The 13,204-nt window shown below is 35.7% G+C and overlaps 2 protein-coding genes across 2 annotated transcripts; both read left to right on the forward strand.

The window, feature by feature from the left end:
• Positions 1-1,685: 1,685 nt before the first annotated feature.
• On the forward strand, positions 1,686-4,192 carry LOC126600592 (two-component response regulator ARR5-like). The gene is made up of 5 exons (XM_050267178.1): positions 1,686-2,061; positions 2,158-2,234; positions 2,386-2,463; positions 2,584-2,654; positions 3,604-4,192. Exons 1-5 carry the CDS (start codon positions 1,899-1,901, stop codon positions 3,884-3,886), a joined length of 672 nt encoding a protein of 223 aa, XP_050123135.1. The 5' UTR covers positions 1,686-1,898; the 3' UTR covers positions 3,887-4,192.
• A 4,209-nt stretch (positions 4,193-8,401) lies between these two features.
• On the forward strand, positions 8,402-11,234 carry LOC126600591 (formin-like protein 4). The gene is made up of 2 exons (XM_050267177.1): positions 8,402-9,579; positions 9,713-11,234. Exons 1-2 carry the CDS (start codon positions 8,738-8,740, stop codon positions 11,037-11,039), a joined length of 2,169 nt encoding a protein of 722 aa, XP_050123134.1. The 5' UTR covers positions 8,402-8,737; the 3' UTR covers positions 11,040-11,234.
• Positions 11,235-13,204: the final 1,970 nt, after the last annotated feature.

Below are 13,204 nucleotides of genomic sequence, written 5' to 3' on the forward strand. Positions count from 1 at the left end.
TTTCGTAAAAAATTAGATCCGTAGTTTGGAAATTTTACCTATCTAAAATCCTCCCTATTCATCTTAAACATTGTATTTCCAATATTTAGTAAAAAATTATGGAAAATATGGAACAAATATACCATTGAAAGATTTGGCATGTCCCAACTGATTTTTCTGAATACATTCGATATTATCTACACTAAGAAATAAAAAGAGTAGGTTAAACTTCACAATAAGTTAGTCATAATATTTTAGTTCAGATTCGCCTTTGACGAGATTTAAAGATAGAACCTTTTACCTATAAATGAAATTAAATACCATTAGACTAGTCATAATATTTTAGTTCAGATTTGCCTTTGACGAAATTTAAAGATATAACCTTTTACCTATAAATGAAATTAAATACCATTAGACGGCACTACTAATTATTGTGGACTAACTAGTTTTGAATTTTCAAAGTTACAAAACAAGGACTTGAAGTCAAATTCAAATAATCACAATGTTTATTGTCTGTTGTCACTAGGCATGGATGGGTCATGGGTCCATGGGTGTTCATCCATATGATCCACATTTTAGCTAGGTTTTGACCATTGGATTCAGCACACTGGATTGGAACAGAAATCATTAAATCTGAAATCGAGAAACTGCCTTGTTGGAGCTGCATGCAGCCAAGTCAAAAAGACACCAGCTTTCTACTGTAACCCCACAAATCTCAATATAGATTTTACAAATCAAAGCAAACGTTAAACATTTTACGTGATTGAGTGTAAGTAACAACGAAGTTAAATTATTTTTGATATTTCATTTCATTGATTATTTAAGTTTATATGCTGATTTTAAGTTAGATTAGTTGGTTTTGTATACAAGTCAGTATTCTACATTGATGGGATACGATAAAATCTTAGGTCTGATACTTAGATCAAAATTTGTGAGGTCACACGTACAAAATCAAGACTCGTTTAAAGGCCACATGTTATTGCACTCACGTGAGTAGTGTCACGTTGAGATTACAGTATTTACACTAATTCTTTACAAACACTAACACCAAAAAACTGCGCACTACAAAAAGTAAGAGTTAAACTTCATATCTTTATATTTGTTTTTACTTTTTCATAAATGATATTCATTAAATTACATAAGTAGAGACTCAAAGTTGAGTGAAGAAAGTGGAGCACCAACTTAAGCAAACCCGGAATTGGACTCTCTATTAGTAATTTTACTAACTCAATTACCTAAATTCATGACACTTCGACCATGATGTACAAAATGTAGTTTATACCAGTTGGTCAGGTCATTATACTCGTTATTTTTTGCACTAAAATTCAAATCAAATTTCCTATAAGTTAATATTGGTTTGGATTCATCCTTGTTAGAAAAATAGATCACGACCTTAACTCTTGTTGTAACACTTAGATTAATAACACATGGTCACACTACAAAACTTCACTTGTTAGATTCAAGTAAATATACCAATAAAATAGTATTGGTTTGCATATATACTTGGTAGAAAAATAGATCACTATTTTTACTCGTATTATAACACATTGATGAATAACAATACAGATTAGTGACACTCGAAAGCTTCACCCATTAAACTCGAGTAAATATATACCAATAAATCAGGATTGACAGGACAATAGACAAGTAATCCTCTCTGCTAGATTTGCAAAGAGAAAAGAAAATCTCAGAGATATATCGGATCATCAGAATCTCAGCTTTAGCCTTTTGCCTATTTAAAGCAAAACCCAACCACCACTTTCTATTTCACATTTCGTACGCCTCTCCCCACTATAATATATCACACACCTTCCTCTTAACGCCACAACAAACTCTTCAAACACCTTATTCTTCTTCTCCTCTGGTTCTTTTTACGTTTTCCACGCTTACCCTTTTCACCTGACGCCCTCTTAAGCTCAATGGCGACGGCAGGCGAGATTCTCAGGCGGAATCTGACCGAAAGTTTTGATCTTTCCGGTGATTCGCAGATGGGTTCCGGCGAGCTGCATGTTCTTGCTGTGGATGACAGCCACGTGGATCGGAAGGTCATTGAACGCCTGCTAAAGATATCATCCTGCAAAGGTACGCATACACCCCCCGGATTGGTTTTTTATTTTTTCTGAGAAATGTTGTTTTTTTATTGGTTGGTTTATGAATGATTTGAATTTTCTTTTGCAGTGACGGCTGTTGACAGTGGGACGAGAGCTCTGGAGTATCTGGGCTTGGATGGAGAGAAGAGCTCGGTTGGATTTGATGTAAGAAAACTTCTGCCTTGAATCAGTTTGGTTTCCAAGAAAATGAAGGAAAAATTTGACATTTCCTCAGCTGCCAAACAGAAAATGAAACGTCTTGTTTTGGTTTTATGGCGGTTTTCTTAAGTTTATGTACTTTTTTTTGTGGTTGCAGAACATGAAGGTGAATTTGATCATAACGGACTACTCAATGCCAGGGATGACAGGATATGAACTGCTAAAGAAAATCAAGGTTAGCCCTTTAATCTTGTTTTAATCACGATTAAGGAGTAAAATAGATGATTTACAATTGGATTCTGAGTTTATCATAGCTGTTACTTGGAGATTAATTTTTTGATCTGCATATGAACAGGAATCATCGGCTTTTCGAGAAGTTCCGGTGGTGATCATGTCATCAGAAAACATCCTTACTCGTATTGATAGGTATATATAATGCGACGAAGAATGTCTGTTTTATGTTTTACTATTACTTGATTTGTTTTTTAATCATAAGCCAGAACGATTATAATTGTTAATTAGCCATATAATCCTATGAAATTTGGTAATTAAAACAATTATACATAACCATCAAGCAATCACATAAAGATTATAATTGTGAGTAATTCATATAATCTGTCGTTTTTGCATGATTATCTATTAATTTGCGATTTCGATTTACGCCATTGGATTTAGGGGATTCTTATTGATCTAAATCAACATTTAATTAGTTTGCCGGATCATTTTGTTTAATCTTTTTGTCAGATCAGTGTGTGCTATTCTGTATTCTGATTTTCATGATCTGCAGACCTAGAATTTCTTAAAAAATGGACCAAAATTTTAAATAATAGGAAAATATTGGTGTTTTTTCGAAATTATGAAAAATATTTTAGGCACCAGTTTTAGTCGTGAATCTTTTGGGGATCAACCAAATCTTATAAAATAATGTCCTAACATGGTTGGTTCAATTATATTAAAAATAACAATTATTATTATGTTTTCCAGGTATTAATCATTTAATAAATCCTCCCATGTTTATGGCCCCCATTTCATTGCCCCTTTATGGAGTCTAACGGGCAAAATCTGCCGCGTACAGATTTGATGGGCATGATGTCTTATTCTATAAGATAGTGTTAGCTTAAGGTTTTAACAGATGATACGCTGAATGTGTTTTTAACTTTCTCACGTGACATTGTATCATGGGTTTATGCTGAATGTGTTTTAACTTTCTCACGTGACATTGTATCATTCGGATGCCACAGTCCCATAGATGCCGGAAAGTCTCTCACTAAACTAAGTTTCGAGACGATCATGAGTTATTATCTTTCTTTTTGGTGCTTAATGTCTGTTACCTATGTTCTTTGACTGATCAATCTCTTACAAATTTGTTTTGCAGATGTTTAGAGGAAGGAGCTGAGGAATATATAGTGAAACCGGTGAAGCTTTCCGACGTGAACCGCTTAAAAAACTTCATGATGGGAGGAGGAGAAAGAAAAGAAACCGAAGAGAAAAAGATTCACAAAAGAACATTTTCAGTTGACTACAATGCATCATCATCTCCCTCCTCTTTACCACAACTTTCGCAACCGTTCGCTTGCAATCTAGCATCGTCTCAGCTACCAACTTCGTCACCATCATCGTCGTTGCCAAAGAGACCGAGATTGCACACGATGGATTGATCATTATGTCTGTGCCATTAGGGTTATTGTAATTCCACATTTTGACACACAGCGCCCCCCATTTTGCAGAACAGAGAAATTCCTGCCGCCAATGTGTGTGAATTTTCTTCCACTGCCATATGTAAATTCCAGTATAAAAATTTTCACTTGGACCAGGAAAAAGAAAGGGGGAAAGAGCAGACATGTATGAAAGTCTTGGATTATAAAGTCCTTTTGCTTCCTACTTTTTGTTGATTTTGCAGATGGAAATCTGAAAACAATCAATGAAAATCCCAGACATTTGAGGGGAATATTTTGTTGTCTCAATGATCTTTATTCCTTTGTTGAATTTTTCTTGCCAACCACGCAATGATTTTCTTTTTCTACAAACGATAATATTTACAAAGATAATTTTATCAACGATTTAACCTAATATTGAACCCACTATGTGTGTGTGTGTATTTGTCCTTACGTATGAGTCCAACAATATTCTACAACTAAATTAAACTTGAATGCCAATACATTGACCATTCGTAAACTGTAATATCAAACTCAATTTATGGTTCTTGCTCATGTTGAATACAAATGTTATTCTACAACTAAATAAAAACTAGGTACCGTTAAACTATCTGATGGCTTAATATCAAATTCACTATATGTACCGTTAAACTATCTGATGGCTTAATATCAAATTCACTATATGTACCGTTCTTGTATCCGTCAATCAAACGATATTCTACAACTAAATGGGCACCTGACGCTAGACCAACTGATGGTGTACAGTCATTCAAATGATTCAGTATCCGATTTGGTGTCAATTTTTACCCTTTGGTTTTGGAATAATGGAATAATTTCACGTGATGTGTTTATGCATGTTGCTTCTGAAAACCCTAATTTGGTGCCAAATGTTTTGTCAATGGGGCCACGATGGAAAGATTTGAGGTAAACGTGTGAATGTACGATCTTTAAGGGAAATCCAGCAAACTGTTTTTTTTTTTTTTTTTGGCTTTAAAGACGAGCAAGGAGAGATGTAGAATTTGAATCATTAGCCTCACTGGTGATAAGGGACCCAATATATGAGATTCCTTCCATGAGGCTTCTCCAATGCTTTCCTTCTTCTTTCTTTTTTGAGGGACCACAAAGGGTCATATCGTCTGAACCAGACATGGTTGGGTAGCTTTCCATGTCTATGAAGGATTAATACTTTTTGATAGAGGTGGGCACTTAGAATCGAAAACCGAAATCGAAACACGAATCGAATCAAACTGTATCAAACGGTTTGGTTTTGCGGTTTTGAAACGGTTTCGGTTTCAAAACCGAACCGCGGCACACAAAACGGTTTGGTTTCGGTTTTGGGTTTTCAAAACCGCACCAAAACCGAAACCGAAACCGCACCATATAATAAATAAATGTTATATAACTTATATGTTAAACTTTTCAACTAGGTTATAACTTATAGGTTTGTATTATGGCAAACTTAACCTTTCAATTGGGTTGTAAAGTATTGTGATTGGTGATCAAGTTCAATTTTAGTAGATGTCATGCATAAGGATTTAAAGTTTAAATCCTTTGATGCATTGGATGTTGTCTCAATTTTAGTAGTTGTCATTTGTTGCAGTTTTGGTACAAGTTTGGTACAAGTTAGCTGCACTTTTGGTGCAGTTTTTTTGTTCTGTTTTGTGCAGTTTTGGGACTGTTTTGGTGCAATTTTTGGTGCTGTTTTTTTATGCAGTTTTGCTGCATTATTTTTTGGTGCAATTTTGTGCAGTTTTGGTGCAATTTTGTGCAGTTTTTGCTGCTGTTTTTATGTAGTTTTGCTGCAATTTTACTGCATATTCATTATTTAATATACGAGAAAAATAAAACCGTCTTATGCATAAATAGGTGTATATTTTAAATTGTACATTTTTTTCTCAAAAACCAAACCGAAACCGTTTAAAACCGCACCGCACCGAACCGAACGGTTTGGTTTCATTTCGGTTTTGGCTTCAAAACCGCACCGCAAAATGTTTCGATTTCGGTTATGGTTTCATTCGAAACCGCACAAAACCGCATCGCGTCCACCCCTACTTTTTGACCATGAGAGTAAGATTTGTTGCAAGAGTATGTTAGCATTAGTCGCCCAAGCATTCACAAGTGACTATGAGACAATGGCAAGCTTAAGAAATATTATTGGGACGAAATATCATGTAAATTGGTATTTCATCAAATTTTGGTAGGCCTAAGATCGGTTGTCAAGTCATATTGTGCGTCTATCAACAGATGCCAACTACTTTCAATCGCATATCGACAGATGTCAATAGATTTTGAACAAGCATGCCACAAATGCCAATATACGCCGAGTGAGCCTATCGAAATATAGCAACGTATACAAATACATGAGGTTAGTAGCTACCCTACTCAATACCCATAAAAGCAAATCTTCGATCAATGAGAAGACAACTTTTCAAAGCATGTCATATTTACAAAAGACAGCACCCAACTCTTGTGTTAAAAAACCGTGAAGGGTTCAGCCAATCCACCTTGCCGAATGGTGGATCCGCCCGAGACAGTGTTGCAAAATGGGTCAAGTGTATAGGTAATTGTGGACCGCTAGGGCAGAGTACCCTATTGCATTTTAACCCATCATAAACCTAATTTACACTTCATGCTCTCATAACAAAGGAAAATATCAGTATGTTTCTATTAACACTTCATAAATTGTTGAATAAACATCATATACTTAATACATCACACATTTGCTTTTTCAATTAAAAATTATCTTAATACACCCCACTTCATTCCCCATAATACCCTCACACCCTACATTTTCAATATACACCTTATATTTTCTATATACACCCCATATTTCTCAAATCTTATAACATTCATTTTTAATTTTGTCGAATGATTTCAAACCATCTGAATGTTAGTTTGCCAAATGATTTCTAATTGAATGATTTGAAAATAATCAATAATTATTTGCTAAGAATCATCATACAACTCAATATCAATATTAGTCTAAGACTTTAATCAGTAAAGGGGGCGTAGTCTTATGCTTTGTTAGTCTTATGCAAATAATCAATAAAGCTTCTTATTTGGACAAAAAAATGCCGATTGGATTTTTGACAAAAGATGCCGCCTAGGATTTAAGCATATGTGGATTTGTTTTCAATTCCAACATTAAAATCCATGTCGTCTATTTTTAATATTGGGTGGTAATTTTAAGCGTTTAATTCTTCATGTAACCCATGTGATCGCTAAAAGATGAATGTGAACATAGAAGCTTAAATAACGCAGTAAAACCAAAATTAAATCATTTTCGATGTCGTCGAAATCACTCAAACAATGAAAAATATGAAGTCTTACCTCATGTGAAGCTTTTGAAACACTGATTTCGTATTCAATTCGTCAAAAATAATTTTTCTTAATCAATATGTTTGTAGTTTCATTGGTTAGGGTTTTATTCAACAATGGAGGGTGAGAGGGGTTTTGATAGTTGAAGAAGATAAGTAATACATTAAAAGTGATTTAGGGTGTATTTAGAATTTTTTTTTAACCTAATAAGGTTAAAATTGTCATTGCATAGTATGATAAATAAGTCATTAATAATATATTAATGTGGGGTGCATTCAATATTTTGTGGGGTGCTAATATAAAAAGCCTATAAAATTCTTGCTCTGCATTTGGTGGACCGTTGATCCGTTGTGAGTGTAGACCGAGGATGCATTTTGAGCATGTTAGCTCTTTGGTGATGCGTCGTGAGACTAACTCTGAATCAACAATCTACAGTCGCTTATGCACGTGATCTTAACATATTTCTTATTACGAATAATTGATATGTCAAAAGCTAAAAATACAGTACGTATACTTCGATTGCAGGCACTAATTCCATACAGCTGTGGTGAGCTTTGCTGAAGCCCTATGGCATATTGCAGATTCTTTTTAACTTTGTTAATAACGAATAATTAAGCACATTTCAATATCTTTTTTTTTTATTATAATTTAACAACCAAACAATGCTAATAGAATATAATATACGTGCAGATAGAGACAAAGATGGCTATACATTATTCTTTCACCATCGCCATGTACATCCTACTAAACAATGAAGACGAAACAAAAACAAAAACTCTTAAGTGCAGAAATAAATGCTCTTAACTACTTGACTTACAACTACAGACGTCTTGTCACAAAATAAAATCTGATACAAAATTTTCATCAAAATAGAACATGAGGATCACTTAACCAACAATAAACTACCGTAATTCAGTGCCCATCTTTTGATCCTTTGGTGTTCATCGGATTCTATTTTCACTAAAATTTCGAAACTCGTTATATTTGTGTATATTTCCGTTTATGATGTCAACGAACTTTTAATTCACCAGCTGGAATTTGGAATTCTGCTAGGAATCCAAAATTAATATCCACCCATATTCCATACATGGAATTAAGAATCCCACCAACATCTCCAATTACCTGCATTTGGCGTAATCTACAACACTGCAAATTCAAGGACGGCTAACAAAAACCTCCACCCACCATCTGCCAATTGCTCACTAGCCCCCCCCTCCTTTACAAAATGACACAAACCTCCATGGCTACAATCCAACCTCTTCCCCTTGAACTTGTAGCTGCACTGCCCCATCAAGGTTATTACAGTAATTTCATTAAAACAACATCAACAAGGCAAACAACTACCTTCATTGAAACTGTCAACAACCAGCACCGAAACATTTGAACTGAAGTTACTCATCATCCAAAAAAATCCCAACAAATAAACCTGTTCTTTTGGTCCTCCTTTTTCCAAAAGCACTAGTTATCCAACGGCTTTTCTAAGAAGTAGTTTTCCTGATTATTCTCTAGTGGTCTCTCAGGTGTGTAACCCTAGCAATGCCACAGTCCAAAGGAACAATACTTGCCAAGACTATTGCAGCAACAGCTGTAGCCACTCTAGTTATTGCCGGAATCTTGTTCTTCGTCTACAGACTCCTCGCTGCTCGCCGCAACGCAAAAGGCAAGGAAAATGGGAGTTTTCGCCGCGAAGATGTTGCGATGAATCGTGAGGAGTTTAGGCAATGTGGTGGGAATGTGAAGGGGTTAATTGTTGATGAGAATGGTGTGGATGTTATATACTTGAAGAAATTAGAAGCTGGACAGGCTCGTACAAATTTTCCAAAGATTATGTTTAACCCTAGTTTTGAAGATGATGATGATGAAGAACAAGAAAAAAAGGTGGATTCTAAGCCGTCTGACTTAATCAATCATGATCAATTGGTAAAAAAACCATTTTCTCTACATCCTCCAAGACCTCTACTTAGAAAAATTTCACCGAAAGTGTTGGAAAAGCATGCTCTAGAATCACTGCCTCCACCAACACCCCAACGGGCAAACGATAAATCTGCGCCACCGCTGCCGCCACCACCACCACCACCTCCTCCTCCACCACCACCACCACCACCACCACCACCACCGCCACCTGTTATGGTAAAAAAGAATCCTCTACCGCCTCCGCCGCCTCCTAAGGCAGGTGGTTTGGGTTTGTCACTAAAACCGCCGCCTGCACCTAAGGGTAGAGCAAGCTACAAGAGCAGGGCAGAGACCTCAACAGGGGAGGAGGGTTTAAAAGCAACCGGTGGCGGGCAAACGAAGCTGAAGCCGCTGCACTGGGATAAGGTTATGGCTGCCGCTGATCATTCAATGGTTTGGGATCAAATCAATGATGGATCATTCAGGTAATCAAGTCTCACTCTTATTACATTATACTTAAACCGAAAAACTGAAATGGTTATTAAACGAGCATATTATCTTACTTTTCGTTTCATGTCACATGATCATAACTTAGGCTAGTTCGTATGTTTTATGCAGATTTGATGATGAGCTTATGGAAAATCTCTTTGGTTATTCCAAAATTAAAAACCAATCCTCTGAGAGAAACAACCACATGCCTTCAGCTTCAAGCAAACCTAACTCTGCCCCAACATCTCAAGTTTTCATCTTAGATCCTCGAAAGTCTCAGAACACCGCAATCGTGCTAAGATCTCTCGCAATCTCTCAAAAAGAAATCGTTACTGCCTTGCTTGATGGACAAGGACTTGGTGCTGATACACTAGAAAAGCTCACCAAAATTTCTCCAACCAAAGAGGAAGAAGCAAAAATCCTCCAATTCAATGGAAACCCTAGTACACTAGCAATTGGTGAATCTTTCCTCTACCACATTTTGAAGGCTGTTCCTACGGCATTCACGCGTTTCAATGCGATGCTCTTCAGAGCAAACTACGATCTTGAAGTCCTTCACCTCAAGGAGTCCTTGCAAACACTTGAACTTGGGTGCAAGGAGCTAAGAACTCGCGGGCTCTTCCTAAGGCTTCTCGAGGCAATTCTCAAAGCCGGCAATAGAATGAATGCTGGAACTGCAAGAGGCAATGCACAAGGCTTCAACCTAAGTGCTCTTCTAAAGCTATCCGATATCAAAAGTACTGATGGAAAGACTACTCTACTTCACTTTGTGGTTGAACAAGTAGCTCAATCCGAGGGGAGAGGTTTCGTGATAAATCAAAACCGCAGCTTTGGAAGAAACACTAGTCAAAGAAGCGAAACTAGTACACTGAATTCGGATAATCTAACCGCTGAAGAGCGAAGAAAAGAGTACTTAATCCAAGGGTTGTCAAAGCTAGAAGGATTGAGCACTGAACTATCCAATGTGAAGAAAGCAGCAACCATAGAGTATGACAGCTTCATCCACATGTGCTCTGCTCTAAGCAACCGTGTCAGCGAAATCAAGAAGCTTTTGGCTGAGAGTGGCAATGCTGAGAGAGGAGGGTTTGCAAGAGAAATGAAGGGGTTTTTGGAGGAATGTGAGGCGGAGCTCATGGTGGTGAGAGAAGAGCAAACTAGGGTTATGGAGCTTGTGAGGAAAACAACCGAGTACTACCAAGCAGGAGCTTCGAGAGACAAAGGAGCTGCACCATTTCAGCTGTTTGTTATTGTGAAAGATTTTCTAGACATGGTTACTCTTGTTTGTGCAGAAATTTCAAGTAAACTACAGAAGAAGAGTTCTACGAAAGCGGTAGGATCATCGTCACCGCCACTGTCACCTTCAAGCATAACATCAAAGAGGTTGATGAACTTTCACTCACATTTTGTTTCAGATGTGTCATGGACATCTTCCAGTGAATCAGAAGATGAATTCTGAAGCTGATGTAATATAGTTTTGCTAGAATTATTAAATTTCTATGCATTTTTTTCCTTTTCCCGCATTTTCTCGGCAAACCATGTTTAGTTGAATTAAGATTTGAAATAATTTTAAAAGACTTTAGTGTAGTCAGTTAAGATTTTAAAGTGATTTTTATTTATTTTTTAATAAATGATATTATCCACCCTAAGACCATTTTCAATGGTTGGGCTAAAAACCAAATATTTTAGTCCAGAAAATTTAGCTTTTAACCCATAAACAGCTTTTCTGCTCCAACAGTTCTAACCTAAAATTTTAGTCCGGGATTATTAAAGAATGAACTTATGCTATTTTTTTGTTAAATTAATTTTTAAAAAATAAATATGTAGACTATCGGAAATTAATTTTATGAACATTTTAATCTAAAAAAAAATTAAATTCCGATAAATATTGAAAAATTTAAATTCCGATTTCTAGGCTAAATTTCGGGGGGAATTTGGCCTTGGTTTAGCATTTAGCATTTAGCCAAAATTTTCCCTTGGGTTAGAGTGGGTTTGGGGGGAAATTTTGGGGGGTAATTTGGCTTTTAGCCCACCATTGGAGTTGGTCTAAGGGGGGGGGGGGGGTGGGAGAATGAGTCTCATAATGAGCTTACAATAATGTGGTTTAAATTCGCATTTAGCAAGAATCGAACTTAAGACCTCTCACTTACAAGTGAAAAGAAATACCACTAAACTGTAGTACTAAGTGGCTAAAAGATGATTTTAAAGAACTTTAAAATCATGGCGTAGTCAAAGTAGTATTTAAAAGAATACATTCAAATATAGGTGTAGTCAATTATGATTATAAAAAACTGTCTATAAAAATTATAGGTATTCAAAATGTTTGAATTTCAATAAGTAGGAAATTTTGTAAAATTTAAAAGCAATTTTTTTGCATAATAAAGACTTAAGGCTAGTTTGGGATTGCTGTGTTTTTTTAATAAATTGTTTCTGCTGTGCTTTAAGTATAATCAGCAGAAAAATAAAGCAGTTGAGTGTTTGATAAACTATATTTTCAAAAGTGTTGTGAGTATGAAAAACAGTGTAAAAGCAGTGTCTAGAAGGATAAATGAAGTCATTGTTTAAAATAAATGAGCTTATTACAGAAATTAAAGATATTCTAAAGGTTCAACTCCGCTTTTTATTAAAGCAACCTACATGCTGCTTTTAAAAGTTTTTATCTGGAGATCATTGCTTTTACAATAAGCAATATATTTTATTTTTAACACTTTTTTACTGCTTAACTTTTAAGTGAAACAATTTTTGGTGGAAAAAAGCAATACCAAACTGGGCATAAAGAATCTCATCTCCACCCCTAAAATTTCTTTTCAAGCTTCTCTAGTTCTCTCTCACCACGTCCACCTCTCTCCATCTTTATCCACATGTCTCAAATATTTTGGAATTCAATTCCGAATGAAGTAAATTTGAATGAAAAAGTTACAATTGATTTTGAGGTTCACAAAAAATTACAAACGATATTATATACACACATAGTAAGGAAGGGTAAATCGAGCACAGGACCAACTAACAAATCTATTTATGAAAGACATAAAAATTCAGAAGCTCACATTCTCTCTCAACCCAATAAGTTGTCTTAACCTCCATATTAAGTAGTTGGAGAAAGTCAGAGCTCCATCAAGAATCTAATTGACAATATGAGGAATAGCTTAATTACGTGTAAGTACATGTAAGGTCTATCCTTTCATTAGTTGGGCGGGCAGGGGGTGGGGGGTGGTTTGGGATTCATTCTCAATAGTAATATTTATTCTATCAATTTACTGAAAGGTTCTTGAAATATTATTCTACTCTTGCTCTCCTTTGCGGGAGGCGAGTGCTTCCGCGTGCGGTGTGATGAGGGAGTTTTAATTCCAATCGTAGGGTTCCATTAAAAAATGACCTGACGCCACTGAGTGTGATTTCCAATTGTTTCAAATTTTAATAAATTCATAAAAGAAATCATACAAATTGATAATAGAAATCCATATAAATTTACGAAAATTTATATAGAATTGTAGGGTCTATTAAAACTTTTTGAAGTCTGTATTTAAAAAAAAATCTATTAAAATCTCTGAAATACGCATAAAGCCATTTACAAACTTCTAATAAAAAATTGAAGAGTAAATTACATAGTAGCCCCTTAGGTTT

Source organism: Malus sylvestris, chromosome 14 (assembly GCF_916048215.2).
Source record: "Malus sylvestris chromosome 14, drMalSylv7.2, whole genome shotgun sequence".
NCBI classification, from domain to species: Eukaryota; Viridiplantae; Streptophyta; class Magnoliopsida; order Rosales; family Rosaceae; genus Malus; species Malus sylvestris.